The sequence below is a fragment of the Puntigrus tetrazona genome, chromosome 23 (assembly GCF_018831695.1).
Source record: "Puntigrus tetrazona isolate hp1 chromosome 23, ASM1883169v1, whole genome shotgun sequence".
Taxonomy (NCBI): domain Eukaryota; kingdom Metazoa; phylum Chordata; class Actinopteri; order Cypriniformes; family Cyprinidae; genus Puntigrus; species Puntigrus tetrazona.
This window is the reverse complement of record NC_056721.1, coordinates 11,284,277-11,302,952: the sequence shown is the minus strand read 5'-3', so window position 1 is coordinate 11,302,952 and position 18,676 is coordinate 11,284,277. Positions and strand designations below refer to the sequence as shown.

The 18,676-nt window shown below is 36.6% G+C and overlaps 1 protein-coding gene across 2 annotated transcripts; it reads right to left on the bottom strand.

The window, feature by feature from the left end:
• Positions 1-1,019: 1,019 nt before the first annotated feature.
• avpr2ab (arginine vasopressin receptor 2a, duplicate b) lies at positions 1,020-17,622 on the bottom strand. 2 transcript variants are annotated; one of them, XM_043224071.1, is made up of 6 exons: positions 17,236-17,622; positions 9,290-11,729; positions 7,879-8,124; positions 7,657-7,803; positions 5,795-6,446; positions 1,020-3,309 (listed from the first exon to the last, which is right to left on the bottom strand). In XM_043224071.1, exons 2-6 carry the CDS (start codon positions 9,671-9,673, stop codon positions 3,107-3,109), a joined length of 1,632 nt encoding a protein of 543 aa, XP_043080006.1. In that variant the 5' UTR covers positions 9,674-11,729; positions 17,236-17,622; the 3' UTR covers positions 1,020-3,106. The 2 variants fall into 2 exon arrangements, with proteins under 2 accessions (XP_043080006.1, XP_043080005.1); XM_043224070.1 differs by having other exon boundaries at positions 9,290-9,676; positions 17,236-17,621.
• Between the last annotated feature and the right edge of the window lie 1,054 nt (positions 17,623-18,676).

Sequence of the window (18,676 nt, the reverse complement as noted above, 5' to 3'; positions counted from 1 at the left end):
AGTTAAAATTGTAACAACATTCCACAAAATTAATGTTTTACTGTGTTTTTGATCAAATAACTGCAGCTTTTATGATGCGCAATAGAGATTTGAAAATCTTACTGACCCCATACTTTATCCTTTTTGTGGTTATGCACAATTATAACACTGTATGCACGTTACGTATTATTCAATAAGCAGTAGCTATTACACCATTCTATCCATTTCGCTCTCTTTTCTCCCAGTCCTTGTGGTGCTTTAAGAGTAGACTCCACAGGCTGAAATAACCAATTAATGGGGTTTAGCACACCTTTCATTACAGTTCATCCTTCCTTTCTAAGTGTCCTCTGATGGTGACAATCAGATGGAATAAAACTGCTACATTTTTCCTTAAAACACAGAAGCATCTTCTTTATACAGTCTAGCTGCAGTGTGGTTTTTTTTCTTCTTTTGAGATGCCTGTCATGTTTTAAGTTTGATTTAAAGATGAAGGGAGGTTTCTCTGCGTAAAGGAAAGAGACAGGTACATGCGGCCACCTCTTTTGACCCCGGACACGACACCCGTCCGCCTGTCATCTCCCGGGAGGTAAAGCACATCAGCCAGCAAAGGCAGAATAAACCCGAAGCAAATCCACAAGCAGTCACTTCCCATATCTAATGCATTCAGTTTCTGAGCCACACAATATAGAAGCTGACACGAGAGACAGGAGAAGCGTCAAGTCTTATAAAATTACAATTCATCTCAAATGAACAGAACGACAGTGTCATATAATGTTTGAAATGTAAATATCCACTCAGTATAGGGTTTTTAAGCATATAAATACCTTTTAAAATTGGTCAAGACTCTGAAGTAGACTATACTTTTACTATGTGATGGATAATATAGACTCAGTTTATGTAAGGGATGTAAACCCGACTTTGTTGTGCACCGCCTTGCATCAAAAAATAGATGTGAAAAACATTTTCTGCAGTTGTCACAAAGGTGATGTATGTCCTGTTTTGACTTTAAGAAAATAAGGACCAAAATATAGAACAACAAATCGATATAAAAATAATTTATTACAATGTTTATCATATTTTAGGTACTGCACATCTTGTCAATTAAATGTGTGCGAAATAATTTTATGATTATTCATCATTATGCATTGAGTATAACAAAAAAGGTCACTAGCAGTTAGTTTTCTCAACGTTTCCAATATCTGATCACTATTCTTACTAATATCTAATGGTTAGTAGTTTACAGTTAACTCTGGTCATGGTACACTGTTGGACAGTATTATATTGATAAACAGTATCTCTGTCCCAGTCAAGACTGATTGTTCATGGAAATCATGTGATTTGTTGGTTTTTATGTTAAATGGGGAAATTTTTTTATAATGCATTTCCAAATAGCAAGAATTTCAATCCATTTTTCATCGAGGAGGAAGTCAATGTATTTCAAAACAATTTCCTAAAATGAGAATACATTTTTTTTTTTATCAAACTAACATTAAGCAAGCTATGGACTTCCAGAACGAATTTATGATTGAAATACGTGTTTATAATAATAATTTGCGGTGGTGGGATTAAAGCAAGCAGACGTGTAGCCTCCTAAAACTACTACAGACACTACTGAACTCTAAATTGCACTGACCGAAGTACCTCAAGAGTCTGGGTGTTAGAAACATACATGTACATACTGTATATATAATACTTTTTTAATAATAAGGCGCTTAAGTTGCAATGTAATATTTTGTTTTTCTTAAACCTTCAACACTTCTTTATTATATTTATTATATTCTCTGTACAAATAAGTTACTCTGAAGCATGTGAATGGTCCCCTGATTCCAGATGAGAAAAAAATGTAACACAAAAATCAAGCAAATACTAGAGGTAGAGCTAAAAGAGTGACAAATTAACGAGTGATTAGTGTGTACATATATACATAATAGAGATTTCAACTGTGACGGTTGCTTTTAAAATTTTGCTACTTATTATATAGATTGGAAATTGACCTGTATATTGCTGTTCGTTTACCTTCAACCTGTTTCTTTTGTAAAAAAAAAAAAAAAAAAAAAAAAAAGAAAAGTTTTTTCTCACCCAAATAAATAGAAAAAAATAAAATATAATTTTTTCCACTGATTCTCCAGGACTGCGAGGATATGTACATAGTATCGGTTGTACTGAAATGCATTACACACTTACCAGCTTCTAAACTGTGTGTTATGTCTTTGTTTTGGTACATTAACCCACAAAAATGACAGAACATGAGATTTCCTTCTGCATTAGTCACATGTAGATTTCTGTCCACTGCCAGCGCTTTTAATCATTTAAGAGCTAATACTGTAGACCAAATAAATTCACAGTGTCTTCTGAACGCTTTACATTTGATAAATAGATTAAATATGATTCGGAAAGTCACTAAGTTTCCACTGTGTTTGATTGGCACAGTCAGGCTGATATTTTCCTAACATTTTTGCTGGTATTGGACTTCTGAGGCTCTCATTTGCAGCATCTTGCCGCAAGCTGTCCGGAGTACAGCCAGATAACCTTTGTCCATTCCGTATGCATTGTTCACATCCTTTTTTCTCTTCCTACTATCGCATTTTCCACACTTACTTTATACTGTAAAGTCTGATAGATGTAATCCTGCAACCCTAATCTATGAAAACCATCCATGAAAGAAAACCGGAGAAGAATGGGAGACCTCCGATCCTTTTCTTCCTAACCTTCCTCTTGATTCATCTCTCCAGTCTGCTATCACGTAACTGAATGGACAGCTGTCTGTAAAATGCACTGGGTATGGCAATGCAATTTTGTCTTTGTTATTGATGTAACGCTGTTGATGACAGATCAGTATCTGCCTTTCAGATTGTGTAACCGCCATGTACCTGAATCTAAAGAAGCCAGCCAGGACTTTGCCCCAGTCTTGTACCAAACGGCACACTTTTAGCACATTTGTGCCATTGGCACTTGTCCATGAAGATCGCAGGGCATCCCATTTGCCATTTTAAATACTACAAAGGTGTTTAAGAGCCCTGCTGGTCTATTATATCCTCAGCATGTGGGTCTAGGCCCTAACCCGTCTGTGTTTGCCGTGTATGTGTGTGTGTGTGTGTGTGTGTATACAGTACAGTCAGGCCAGAGCTCAGTATATGGAGTCCTTGGTGTTGGTTGATGTGTGAGTCGTGGTTGAGTCGTCCGGCAGCGAGCCTCGTCGTGGGGGTCCGGTGTGGCAGCGCAGCAGTGCGAGCAGTTCACGGGACACACTGTTGGAGAAGGCTGTGTAGATCCATGGGTTAGTGCAGGAGTTTAGACTGGCTAGAAGCATCAGGATAGTGAAAGCAGCCCCTGCAAGAGAGAGAAAGGAGAGGAAATCATACTTTGCATTTATCACTGCATTGACAGCTCTACTGTACTGCCACACTTTACAATAACAGCACACTTTGAATCATATAAGTAATAATTAATAAATCGTCAGTACATCCTTTATAAAGCATTGTCCTAGCAATAATAGTCATTAGTAAGCAGTTTAAAAAAACATCTATAAATGCCTTGTTCTTGATTTATAATCATATCTCTTACCAAGGAGATTTAAAGGCTCAGTTATCTTCCTAACAGAAAAACTAATAAGCAAACACTGAAACTAATAAGCAAAAAATTAAAACCGTACAACTGTATACTTTTTTTTATCAAGTGCATGAGTGGTAGGATTTTGTATCCCTCTGTGCTGTGATTAACTTTTCTGTTTGGAAAATAAATAAGCCTTTAGTTCTCCTTTGTAAATGCTTTACAAGGTATAAACAGTCCTCACTTTAGATGAGCTCACAAAAAGTGGCATCTATTAAACGTTTTGTAACTACCTGACTTAATCATAAATTACAGAAGGAATATGTGTTAATAAAGCAACTATTATCATGTGTCTAAATAATAAGATTTACATATGTACATTTAAATAGTTTATCAATCATTTACTTTCTAAATGATCTTATGAACCACTGACAACTACTAAATATTTGGTTTGTAAATAATGTAAACATTTAGAAATTCAAAATTCATTGTCTATAAAGTATGAAAATACAATTTAAAAAACATTATAGTTATGCTCAAGAACAAAACATTTATAACTGTATTTATAAGCTACTTACTAATGCTTATTAATGTTGGAACAATGCTTTATGAAGTATAAATGGACTATTTGCTAATGTTTAACTAATGATTTATAGTGTGCAGTTACTGTAAAGTGTTTTATAGTAATCTTTGCTTGAATAATATGTGTGTTTTTATCATCTATCAGTTGAAAGTCTTGAGCTTGCTTAGTGACAAAAACATTTTGAGCAAAAATAATATTTTGAAGAAGTTTCTATATCCATATATTATTATTTAAACATCTGCTGTAACTGATAACACAGTTAAATGCCATAGATTTCTACAAGGAAAAGTGGAAATTAACACACTGAATTTTTTTTGAGGTAATAGGTTGCAAACAATTTACACTTAAATAAATTTAGTTGAAAGTTAGTCAGCATTTAAATGTTACTACAATAAATTGATTGCAACTCCTTGCCTTAAAAAAATAAATTCAATGAATCATTTTTTTCAGTGTATTTGGTTGAATGTTTGAATTTGACAACTTTTTCCTTTAAAAAGTCGCTTATGTTCAATAAGGCTGCATTTATCTGATTACTAACACATTAAAATAGAAATTGTGAAATATTATTACAATTTAAATTTAAAGTATTGACAAAGATGAATTTTCCGTATTATTACTCCAGTTTTTAGTATCACCTGAGACTTCAGAAATCATTCTTTTTCCTTTTTTTTTCAAACCCAAACTTTTTAATGATAATATATAGTAAAATCAATGCATATAGGTGCATATAAACAATGCATATAAAAATAATAATGTAAGCCATATAGAACTCAAATTTAGGTTTACTTTGGGAGGGAAAAAAAGTAAGTTTGCGCCGTTTTCATAGTGATTTGGTTGCCAGGTGGCTGGTCAAACTGTGCAGAAAGTCCAGTCTAATACAAGGGTGTAAATACCAATGAGATTACCCAACACTCAGGTGAGCGAGCAGGTGTTTGTTTTTCTATGTGTTAAGGCAAAAGAAAGCAGGAGACAGTTATATAAAGAACAGGACGATAAAAAACGGGGACACGGTGAAAACATGATTGATTATTTCTGGTCCTGGAGATCTCCCCTCCTGCAGACTTCAGTTCCAGCCAAGCTCTAACACACCTGCCTGCAATTTCCAAGCAACCTTGAAGACCCTGATGAACCGATTCATGTGTTTTTGATTGCACTTGGAACAAAACTCTGCTGGAAGGTAGATTTCCAAGAACGGGCATCTCTGTTTTTGAGAGATTCCTGGAGAATGTGCTGCTTGTTTAGTTACGAACACCACCCTGCTGATGGCCAAGCCGAAATTCAGCATCATTACTCCAGTCTTCAGTGACACACGATCCTTTAGGAATCATGCTGACTTGCTGCTCAAGAAACATTTGTTATTATTATCAATGTTGATAGTTGCTGCTTAATATTTTTCTGAAAATGTGTTATACATTTTTCAGGAGCTTTGATGATTCCACGTTTATTTATCGTTATAAATGTCTCTACTGTCACTTTTGATCAAATTAATCCGTGTAGAATAAAAGTATTATTTCTTTATATATTTGATGCACCCTGAAAAAAATTCTCTGGCTAAGATAATGTACATGCACAAACTAGTCTTATCTGTATATGAAAAAAATGTATTGCCTATTTATTATTATGATATGAACCTATTTAATAACACATCATACTGTTTTAGCATCCGTTTGCTTCAAATCTGACCTTGGTTTGGTGGGTTGGGGTCCCAGGCTGCCCATAACTGAACAATAAAGAAAGGACACCAGCAGACGGTGTAGACCAGCACAATGACAAGAGTCATCCTCACTGTTTTAGACATGGCCTTAGTAACACCGGGGAGAGGCGGCGGATGCGAATAGTCTGTCGGAAGGGGAAAAGCATCTGGAAGCACATCTGGCCACAGTTCAGAAGCTCCAGAGCTATTTGGGTGTCCAGTCAATGCACACACGCTATTGGCTGATAATGATTGAGAATGGGAGGGGTCTGAGAGGTGTCTGGGAGTGCTTTGCATGTGAGTTCGGACGGAAGGGGAGGGGCTGTCTGTTGAGGGGCGTGGCCTAAGACAGGGCTCGCAAATAGAGCTCCTACAGGGTAGAGTATGAGAGTAGCTATCGTAAAGACCCGAGGAGGCGGACGCTTCCTCTCCCGCGTGATGTGAGGGGCTGCAGTGAGCTTGAACAAGACCACTGTCAGCATGGTGGCTGTGTCTGCTCTGCCTGTTTCTCTCTCGGCTCCTTCCCCTGCCCCCTTCCCGCTGAGCAAAGTGGAAGAACACAGAGTTCCTCTTAAATTCTGCAGTCACCACCCGCTCCGACTTCAGGTAGATATTGTCATGGATTTCTCTGAAGATGCGAACCTGAGGTGAAAAAGAGAGACATCACTGTACACGTGCTCCTACTAAATGAGTTGTGTGTCATTTAGAACTGAACTAAGAATACTTTTTGAATACAGTTTAAGAAACACTCAGAACTGTACATTTGATTGAAACTGAATTAAATGGCAAGTGTAGTAATGTGCGGTGGACAATGTATGGTGCTGTATGGAAAAGTTAACATTTTTGTCCGTTTTGGAAGTATTTAACGTCTAATAAATATGCTTAATATATTGAGGAAATCATTTTGTTAGATTGTGTACAGGGTCACATATGGCATTAAGAATAATGTTGTAAACATTAACTAAGAACAGAAAATGGATTTGAAAAATACCCTATAACCCTATCTAGCTCAATGTAAATTACTGATAAAAGAAAAAAAATTTAACATACATGAATTACAATCATACAGTGTGAGATTTGTTACAGAACTTTTGTGAATGTCCATTTACTGTTTTCACAGTAAATGACACTGTATAATGTGATGTTAAACATTTACAGCTAATTTTAACCAAATACATTACTTACTTACATTACTAACATTTTTTTAACATTACAATGCATTTACTATATATTTGGACAAAATAGTTTTTGTAACTTTCCAAATACATAGATTCTCAATAGCCTTACACTAGAAAAAATCAAAAGCTAGTCTGAAAAAAATGATACATGGCAACCTTTGCTGGACACTGTTAAAATTTTAATGTGAAGCTTTTGCGTACGTCATTTACATTCATGCATTTGGCGAGCGATGTATGTGTTGTATTCAAGGTATACACTTTATCGGTTCATGAGTTCTGGGAGTCAAACCGATGATCATGGCATTGAAAAATAAGTAAAAAGGAAGCCAAACTTGTTTTGGTCTATGGAAATTCCTCTGTGGCGTTACAGTGAATTTTTTTTGAATTGCAATTAACTAAATTCCTCTTCCTGTCATTCAAATTCAACATCCACCTCAAGAATTGGAGCCAATTATTAAATGCTGAATTTCACCCGGCACTAGCACAGCCATCAAGCTGTTCTCTGCAGTGCATCTAATTCCCGTTAAACATGCCAAGTCTTTGACATTTGCATAGTATACATCATGTTCCTATGCTATGACGCATTGTTAGACAAGAGATGTCAAAGCAATACATGTAATTAAAACAAATAGTGGAGATAGTGAGAGATTAAAAAGAAATGAAGCTGGATATACCTGACAGACAGTGATGATAAAGGCTGGCAATACAAATACAGCCACAGTCATCCAGGTGACGTATGCTTTGAGACCCCATGGCTCAGCAAAGTGGCCCCAGCATTCGTACACCCCGGGGGACACCTCTGACCGCGAGAAGATAAACACCTGCGTGCAAACAAGGAGACCGTCATGAGCTCGACAAAATAGAGCCAATCACAATTTAGACTGTTTACTGTTTACCTGTGGCAAACTGAGCACAAGAGCCAGGCCCCAGGCAACCATAATGGGGGTGTTCCAGCGGGAGGGCGCACCTCCTCGATACGCTTGCAGGGGGCAGCAGATGGCATAGTGCCGATCCACGGTCATGGCAACAATCATGTAGGAGGATGCGAACATCCCGACAATTTGCAAATACTTGACGGAGCGGCACAGAGCGTCAGGGCCCTGGAAGTGCTCTGTGATGTCCCACACCAGCTGTGGCAGCACCTGGGGACAAAAGTCACCTTTATTCATACGGCGCTTTATACAGTACTGATTGTGTCAATACTCATTGTTTAACAGTATTAAACAGGACAATAGTGTGTCGATAATGCGAGAGGACAATAGTAAATACTAAATGTTCAGAAGTTCTTCATTGACTCCAGATCAGTTTGGTTCAGAAAGCATCTGTGCAATTAAGTCGACGGTATTGCCAGAAATGAATTATCCCCAACTAAGCAAGCCACATTTAAGTAACCACAACTCCATCTGTGACAGATCTACATATATCTATTTCAGTCATGAAGCTCTAGATGGTGCAGACTGACAGGTCCTTTTACAAGCTGTCACGTCATGACACAAACTGGCCTTGGCCTTTGCTGATTCTACAGCCAGCGAGATTGCAAACCTCCACCTCCATCAGCACCAATTTGCATAAAATTTTTTTTTAATCAAAATTATTTATTGACATTTATTTATTCCAGCTGATGTAAGAATAGGCTATAATTAAACAACGTGCATGCACCTGCAGGATCCTCAGCTGAATGAGACGACAGCCTGTACTTGACTAGTTCTTCATGTTTACAGACGTGACGTAATGACGCAGTGGCATGCTCGAATTTCCCACAAAAATCTACCCCTACCACTCAAATTAGAAATCATTATTATGAGCAAACCATTGTGAATCGGGCTAAAGTAAGGCAATAGTTTTGAACACTGGCTGGTTATGTACGTTTTCAAATATTAATTTTGGATGATTTTTCACCAAAAATAAAGTTAGGGACAGCATCTTAAAAAATAAATGCAACCGCTACTACTGATACTACTACTACTACTACTTTTATTTCAGCTTATTTCATTATGTATGTTTAATTCATTAGCTTTTTTCAAAACCGTACCACGCTTCACTCCTATTATATTGCAGTTATCGAAATCTTATATTCACTCAACCCCTATCACGATTTCTTTTTTCTTTTTTTTTTCAATGAATCATGCAACCCTTAGAATATCTAGAACTTCTCTGCTGACACAACATTTCTCCCACGTCTGATATTTCAACTGCATTTAAATAAATGTAGTCTCACTATATGTTTCCATTCAGGTCAATGATTACTTAACCGTTAAGCTCATTTCAAAGCGCTCATTATTTTTAATAGTCTCAAGAAGCTGTTACCTGAAAGAAGGCCACTACCAGGTCAGCCACACACAGATTGACCATGAAGAGGTGCATGGGAGCGTGATGTTTCTTTCTGCGCAGCAACACCCATAGCACGAATCCATTACCCAGAGCGGTGAGGGCAAGCACCAACCCCAGCACCCCGATCTCCGCCTGGGCCAAGGCTTGGTCCCGTACCCGTGGAGGGGCAACCGGCTGGATTGTGGGCCTGGTGGTGGTCCATGTGATGTTCTCTGACGGAAACAGCCAGAGAAAAGCCCCCGTGCCCCCGTAACTGCTGCTGAGATTAAAGAGAGAGCTGGACAGGTCCGGTGGCCCCTCCATCTCCAGCACAGAGCGATTGGGCTGACCCAAATTCTCTTCCCAAGAGGCCATCCTCATGACCTACAATGAGAAGGACAGACAAGAGAGGCAAATCCAAAACATCCCAACACTGATCCCTATCTGGTCTAAATGGTTAAACAAACAGCTGTAAATCATTTTGATAAAATTAGGCCAAATGAAATTCATTTTGTTGGCTATTTCAGTAAAGGAATGGTGGCGTCTAATCAGATGAAGTCATTACGATCTCCCATATCATCTCAAATGAAATTTTCCATCTCAGCTTCTGTTTTTAGAGACAGCGCTTAAAACATCATGTTAAATCATTGTGTTTTTAGCCAAAACAGTAAGAAATTAACTACACATGTACTCAACAGAGTTTGGAGGTTAGTTTTGAGGTTTGGAACAAAAGGAATGCAAATGACAGACATAAATAATAAAATTGTTTATGAATTTATTACAGACAGCTTTGAATCGTTGTCTTTCTGGAACCTCTACATAAAACATTTAGAAACCCCTTCGATTTTCTCATTAAGATGCTGCGTGGATTATTATGACCAGCTGCTAAGGCAAGTTTATTAGTGAATATCTGAAGGGCAAATGTGAGATTCTCTCTGGATTTACTCATCTTTTGTCTCCAGACAACATATTTGCAGTGAGACTGAAAAAACAAAATATGAAAGAGATATGGGAACAATTATGGTTTAAATCCCTCTTTTGGATACACGGTGAATGACTGAGGCATGGATGAGGGAGGTGAGGAGGACGAGGGCTTTTAAGGGCTAAATGGAGAAGTATGCAGATTTTAAAGGTAAATGTAATTATTATGCTCTGACACACAGTATATAACTGAAATGGAAGGCCCAAGAAACGCTTGCTTTTACTTACATTAAACTTAATTTTTTGCCTAATTTATTGAATGTTTATAAATTGCTTTCAAAGTGCATGCAATTTACCGTACATGCATACTGGTATTACGGAAATGCAAAATCAAATATAAGTGCAAAAGAATTTAAGAAAACAACATCGGATAATAAAGGTTGAACAGTGTTGGTTATTGCAAAGAGCGCTGCCACTATTAGGAGAAAATGTGTGGTTACATTAATAAGTCTCACACAGACAGATTTTGTTTTAATTTGACTAATATGTAATGTATTTTTAAAAGGAATAAATGCTTTTATTCATAATTAATATATTTCGATTTTTTTTAATTCAATGTATTTATATAAATACATTAAATTAAGCAAAATATTTATATTTCAGATAATTGCTGTTCTTACTAATATATGTCTAAATATATATTAATATACTATATATAAAAAGAATCTATATATTATTTTTATTTTATATGGTTTTCTCTGATATTTTTGATACTTTGATTCCTTTGGTGTTTGTTAGCTCATACACGCTGCTTAGCCTTCAATCAACGTGTTTATGATTTATGCGAGGATTAGCAAGAATAGAACCAGAATGCGGTTTGTTTCAAAATTAGCTCTTGATTCAAGTCCAAGTCTCCGAGACCTGCAATATTTCATTCACTTCATTCATCCTCACTCACTCAGTCTTGCTCTCACTCACTCCATCCATCTGGAGAGGTGGTTTTCATCTTCCATTTGCATAATCAATTCACAACAGAAATAGCCACTTCAGAGCTGTGCTGGTTACAGAGTCCTAATGAAATCCTTCCAATTGTAACACAAAGCCTGGCAAGATCTTCCTTTGACGTTGCCCGCGGAAAGCCCGTCAGTCGCTCTTGCTGTCCAGTTTGTCGTCTGTTCGCACTCTTTGCATGTCCCAACTACTTTCCATTACCTACTTTGATACCTCCTGGGAAATTACAGAAAGAGCCTCCTCTCACGCTCTGGGTCTTTAAATGCTTCTGATGCACATGTGCTGGCTCTGGCTATTCATCAGGCAGAAAGTGGCTCTGCTGGGCATGTGTGCATGAAGAGCTCGGCCAGGTCTGCCCACAAGATAATGTTGAAACTCTCATGTTGAAATTACATGGAGAGCAAATGGAATCTCCTCTCTGGAATTATCACATGCGTCTTCTCTGTGGTTTTAAAAGGGATTGCAATAATTTCACACAGTGTGATCAGATTTATCAAGAAAGAGCCTGCGATCAAATGAACAGACATTTAATTAACCCTTAAAACACACTACACTAAAAATAGTGTAGCTACACAATGAAATAATATTTTTTTGTAAAACATAGCCACCTACCATAATGTTTGTTTTATTCACAATTGATTCAGAGGGGAGACACTGCAGGCAAAGTTTGAGATTTTCAGACTAGTGGAAAGAAAACATCCAAAAGACACTGTAAAGTGTTTCTTTTATAGCACTATCTATTTGTTATCAAAATGTGTTTTCTTTCTCCTAAACTGAGGCATAAATCTCAACTTCAATAGCACCAAGCTTTACATTTTTATTCCTGTTTATATTCTGAAGATTTTTGTGCTTTTTCCAAAAGGTTTTTGTACTAGTCATTTATGCAAATTGGAACATCATTCATTAAATAATGACACATTTGCATATCTAAAACTAACTTGTAATACAAAAACATTGTTTGCAATTATTAATGTAATCAATCATCTGGGAAAGTAAGGAGATGATTATTAGTTATTTTTCTTACCCTGTTCACCTGCAGTGTCTCACCTTAAAAATGTTTTTTTGAAGCTTAAAAATTTTTGTCCAGCTTAAAAATAAAAATGTAATATGTAACAATTATGTGAATTACACATTTCTAATGATCCAATATTTGCATTTTAATTATTCCATCTTAGCACTAGCACTAGTTTGTTTATTGGCATCTCTGGTTCTATAAACATCCATGGAACCCTTCCGTTCTACAAAAAGGTTCTTTAGATTTTGAAAATGTTCCTCCCACACAAGAAAGTAAGGGCTATTTGAGGAAACAAAAAGGCACTGATGTGAATTGGGAACCTTTATTTTTTTTAAAGCTATGAAAGAGCAACCTCTGTGCAATCAAAGAATCCGGTCAAAACCACACCAAAACTAACAGAGATGTGTTCTCTGTCTTTCAAACCTCCATCTGCTGGTTATCAGAAGGACACTAAAAATATTTCACGTTTCCCATGGTGCTCTGCTTAGAGGTCAAGGGGGCAGTGGAAAAAGAGGAGATGAGATTGGAGGATGTGAAAGCCAACTGTGGAGAGCAGCAGTGCACTCATCTGTCTCTCTCACTCCTTTGCTCCTTTCTCAGTTTGTATCCTCTCTCTGTTCACCGCTGCTGTTCATAGTATCTGACTTTCACGTAAATATCATCCTTCTACCAGATCAGCCTGCCCTTGATATCTCCTAATCTATTCCAGCAACAGAATAGCAACAGTTTTAGCCAAACCCAACCTGGTTCTTCACTTCGCAGCTGAACTCTTAATGTTGATGCTCAGATATAACTACTGTCTTTCAGATCTCATCTGCTTAATGACTCTTATGGGTTTTAAAAATGATGCTTCCCAGACCCGTGTCTTTCACAAAATGCTCTGTGTCAGCTGGGGTCATATGACAGGAGGAAAGGACGGTCAAGGCGCAGCAACGGGGTGCGCTGGGACTTGAGCCCACGACCGTTAAGGAGCACTTTCTAAAGGTGCCCTTTGCCAGCAAATAAATAAATATGGTGAAGAATTAGAGGAAATACTAAAAGATGTGAACAAGAAAAAGACAGGAAAGCACGCTGGAAATTGAGTGAATTTAAAAATTGAAGAAGGTGATATAAAACCTCAGGTGTTTACTATAATATTGCATCTCTGGTTAAATTACAGGAGCAATGATGACCACAAATTAAATTGTATTTGGCAATTATATATGCAGAGAAATACATTTAAAATAAATGTAAAAAATACTCATGGGCCAATATAGATTTAAAAAATATATTTACATAAGTATTTTCAATATTTCTTTTTTGTATCTATATGAAATATATTTCTATAAAAGAAAAGAAAATGTACACATACATATGTAATGTAAACAAAAACATTTTTCATGCAATTCATCATTTTATGTGATTATTTCATTAATCATTTGACAGCACTAATATGTTTTATTAAATTATTTATTTTTTCAAATCCAGGATTTTTGTGCGGCTGTGTGTGTTTGTGTTTGTGTTTTATAAAAATGTTTCAGAAATGTATTATATTTCAACTGAAATTTGCCAAAGTGGCAAATTTGGGTTTTCTTTTCGGCTTTGTGGTCAGCATTATAGTGGGTTGTGTTGCTGTCTCTAATGCTAAACTATGGTTTATTGGTTATTATTTTAATGGCTTCTGTATTTTAGTAGAACTTTAAAACTGCTAAAACCTCAAACGTAACAATACATGAGAATTTTGACTGAGAACGTAGCAGATGACAACAGTTGCTATATAATCGCTTAATAACGGGCTTAAAGAATTGCCAGGTGATCAGAAAACTACTCTCGCAATAACAAAAACAATAATATATTTATGACCCACTGGATGCTGGGAAGTCTTACCTCCAGCACTGCAGACATCACTATGACGTAATAAATAAAATTTGCAATTTAAATATGTTATATAAATATACGAGTTAATTGTGCGGCGAAGACTACATCGCATTCATATTGAAAACAGAGAATAGGCTTGGATGGTCGACCAGGATGGTTTCTTTAATCCTACTGCCGCTGAGTTTGAGCGGCCTGATCTCACACTGAGCGCTGATGAAGTGCTGATAAGGAATTTATCAATGTACGTCAGCACATCAGAGCAGAGCATTATGTGGCTACACTGGAATCTGTGTGTGTGCGTGTGTGTCTGCTGGACTAGGTGAAAAAGACGTGTATGGAAAGTAATCCCTAATTTATGAACGCCTCCCAGGAATGCCTCACAGCAGGAGAAGCTAGCGTGTAGTGCAGCATCCCTATATTTAAAGGGACGATAGAAAAGAATAGAGAGATTGAAAAGAGTCAATTAACGGCAGCAGATCACTCGTGTGTCTTCTTTTTAATATATAAGTAGCTGGCCGCCGGTCAAATAAGTCTGAGACCACTTCTGTTCCCATCGAAGCCTGAAAGTCATTTGAAAGTTGAGGTTTTAAAAAAATGGAAAACAAGAAAAGCTGTGTTGGAGCTACAATAAATAAGAAATATTTCAGATTATGCGCCTTATTTTTTGGGACAGTAATCAAATGCCAAGAGAAAAAAATAGAAGCGTAACTAAATCATTCAATCAGTCTTGGCTTTTAAGAAATATTACTTCTGTTGCAAAAAAACCCCCAAAAACAAGTATGTCTCGCTTCTTTATTTCACGTCTTGTCAATGACAGGAAAACAGCCACACCACAGGAAGGATGACTGAGTGATCCACCTATTTTCATCTGTTAGCGCTTTTGTTTATCTAACCCATTCCCACTGTCTGTTTGTCCTTTCATGTTTCATTTCTGTTCTGTGCTGGGGTCAGAAACCCAGAGTCCCTCCCAAAAACACCCGCATTCCTACAACCCTGTACAGTATAGTTTAATGCAGCAACAAAAATTTTTTTTTATGTTTTTAATTTAGAGTCTTTTCAGTGTAGGTAGAAACATGATGCATGCATGGGTGTGTGTGAGAATAAAGACCTGGAGATCTTGGAAACTGGTTCATGCACTCATGACTTGAGCAAATGACTGCGCATTTACTCATTAACTCATCGCTTAGATGCCTGTTTAAACAGATGCAGACTGAAACCTAGAAAAAATGTAAATAACACACCCGAAACGGCAAAAACAATATGAGCAGTAGGTCCATAACCTATTATCCTGCTTTACTCTGAATATTCTGGGCCGTACGCAACGAGGGAAACATAAGCTAATACATCATGAGGAATCAATGGACTTTGAAACCTCTCAGGTTCACAGAGAGACGCTGTGTGTTTGTTTACTTATAACAGGATTCTGTCCGTGATTTCAAAGTTCTCCGGGAGGCACATTAACCCAACTCTGGTAAACACGCTGAAATTTGCAACAGCTGTGGGCAACTAGCTTAACCTAGTCGTTTTTCTCTCAGTCCACAGCTTCACAAAGCTCTGTGAGGTTTTAACAAAAGCAGGTCACCCGTGTTTATTCAAGACCGTGATTCCAGTTTTGCGGTGTTACCGGGTTCCATTGCATAGCTACTTTAGTTTTTCTAAATCCTGAACAATTAAGCGTCACTGTATTAGTTTTTTCTTCTCCGGATTAATGCATGTATTTTGTTTGTAAGCCTGTACATACATTAATTTAAGCCCAAGTTCCTGTTTGCAAAATCCTCTATAAGTCAATCAATCATAAATGTGACACAATGACCTGTCCGGTGACTCAGCGGCCATTCATGGGTAGCCTAAAGCTTCTCATGAAAGGCTGTAAAGCGTTTTCTAGTTTTAATTAAGAGGAAAATGAAAAGCATCAGGGGCAATTAGCATCGCTCTGAAACTCATTGGATGATGGATGTACTGTGGCCTTTACAGCTGACCTCAGCCATCAAAATCCACTGGACAGACACCTCATGCGACGAAGCGCAATCGTTTTATGAAATCGTTTTATACTGTATTGTGTTATAAAGTTAATCGTTTCAACATTGCAGATAGCTCTGAACTGACAACTCAGCTATGACTTAACCTCGTATTCTTCACTTGAAATATTTTGACACAACCTGGCAACTATATCATTGCCAGCAATTCAGAAAAAGTGAAGACAGTGTTTCAGGCATTTCAAGATGGCATTTTGGTGGCTGTAGCTATACATCATCAACCCACTTTAACTACTAAAACAATAAAACAAAGCCCATCAAGTTTTTAATGAGCATTCAAAATGTGCACAATATTATCCACATAAACGCAAAACACTTTTAGTAACACACTTGACTTTAGATACACAAAATAACTGAGCAATATCAAGTGTTACCACCAGCTGTTTAAATAAAATAGCCTATAATTAAATGTGACACAGGGAATTCTGGGAATGTTAATTTGCTGTTTATCAGTGTTTTCATGTAGCTACAAAAACACATGGATTGCTTTAACTATATATATAAATATATATATATATATATAAATATATATATATATATATATATATATATATATATATATATATATATATATATATATATATATAGTCATTGTAGATATAATTTTTTACAGATAAGCAATCAATTACTATTATTTTACATCTTCCTTGCGAACATTTTTAAGTCATATATATTTAGTAATCAATTAAGTGCTCTATCCCCACGTGTTTTTTGCTGTACATACATGTTAATTCATTTTCTTGTCTTTCTTATCTTTATTACATACTTCGTGTTTCTAAAGTAAGGAAATGCTTACGGTAATAGATACATGTTGGTGGTTACCAAATCAAAAATACGTTCGGGATTTACCTCGTTGGTCCTCAGATCCTTTGAAAAAAGGTAGGCTACAATATGTATTAATTCATTTTAGTTTATATTATCGTTAAGCACTGGAAAATCGGGGTCGTTATTTAAGTGTATGAAGACCGCAACAGCAACCAAAAATGTGGATGCATTCAACAGCATTAAAGTCGTTTGACATTGTAGCGCGTGAAGGGAGCGCGCGAGTGACAGACATAGTTGAGTGGCGCGCGCGAACAGAACGCGCTGATTGATTGACTTACCGTCAGGCAGCTCCGCGTCTTCACTCAAAGTATTGCGCTTTGCGATATAATCCACAGTTTTCTTCACGAACTAAGCCATATAATGCTCTGTCCACGCCACGTCCGCGGCTTCTGTGCTGACACTGAATCTGTTTTGGATATCCGCCGTCTACCATTGTAACTTTGTTTGGAAATTATGTCAAATATAAAGGACTGTTGCCAAATCGCGCCGTTCTGTCAGTCGAAGCTCATTTTACCTACAAAGTTAAATGCGCTCATATGCTTCCAGGTTTCAAATAAAATAGCCGAGTGGGTCTATATGTCTTTCTCATGCTCTCTGTCTGTTATGTCTCAGTATATTCCCTGATCTGGTGCGCGCACTAAACATAATTTGGTTGAGCTACTTCTGTTCCTCCTACTGTCTCCCTCCCTCTCGAAGAACTCCTCCCTAGCTCTCTTTATTTTTCCTCCGCACTCTAAACAGATTCTTTCAAAAAATAGATAGATAGATAGATAGATAGATAGATAGATAGATAGATAGATAGATAGATAGATAGAAACAAAAAAAATATCATTAACCTTGACATCTCAAGACAATCATTTACTAATTGTGACAAAATTCAACAACAGAAGTGTACAAAAACCTGCAATTGGTCAAACATGCAACCAAACTGTTTAAGCAGATTAATTATATCCTTAACAAAAATTGTAACACTTTACAATAAGGTGTCATTTGTTAACATTAGTTGATGTATCGACTAACATGAATTAACAATGACATTTATTACAGTATTAATTCATATTTGTTCATCTTAGTTAATGGAAATACTGTTGTTTAGTATTAGTTCATGTTAATTCAAGGTGCATTAACTGATGGTAACAAGCACAACTTGTGATTTTAATAAGGCATTGGTAAATGCTGGAATTAACACTAAATAGACGGATAAATGCTGTGGGCCTAGAAGTATTGTTCAATCTTAGTTCAGGTTAACTAATGTAGTTAACTAATGTTAACTAATTAACCTTATTGTAAAGTGTTACCACAAAAATAACATGAAATAAAAATGAATAGATATTTTTAAAATGTCGTTAATCCAAACTGTAAATGCATTGAAATATAATTAAGTTAAATACAGTGTTCAGTGTTTCGTGAAGTCTACAGAAGCACAGAATATTTTACAGTGTGGCAGCTTCTTTATGTAGTTCAAAATAAAAATAATGCTAGTATTATTATATTAGTCTGAATTCATTTTTCACAAGCTGATCTGTATCAAATATTTAAAGAAGGTGTTACTTTGGTGATTCTACAGTGTTCTATACAAATATATATATATATATATATGAAATGCAAAACTTGTAATATTCCAGCTGACTTAAAAAGTCTAAGAGCAGACATTTAGTCCTCAGGACAGATCTGTGGCACATAATTGAAGGGCTTTTTGTGTCGTTGAACACTGGTAGA

What these genes read in the sequence shown, in the direction of transcription:
- avpr2ab (XM_043224071.1), bottom strand. Translation starts at nt 9,673, where the DNA reads ATGAGGATGGCCTCTTGGGAAGAGAATTTGGGTCAGCCCAATCGCTCT. An exon ending in TTGTGCTCAGTTTGCCACAG is followed by an intron (nt 7,804 to 7,878) that starts GTAAACAGTAAA and finishes GTTTGCACGCAG; the next exon opens with GTGTTTATCTTCTCGCGGTC. An exon ending in CCCCAACCCACCAAACCAAG is followed by an intron (nt 3,310 to 5,794) that starts GTCAGATTTGAA and finishes TCTCTCTTGCAG; the next exon opens with GGGCTGCTTTCACTATCCTG.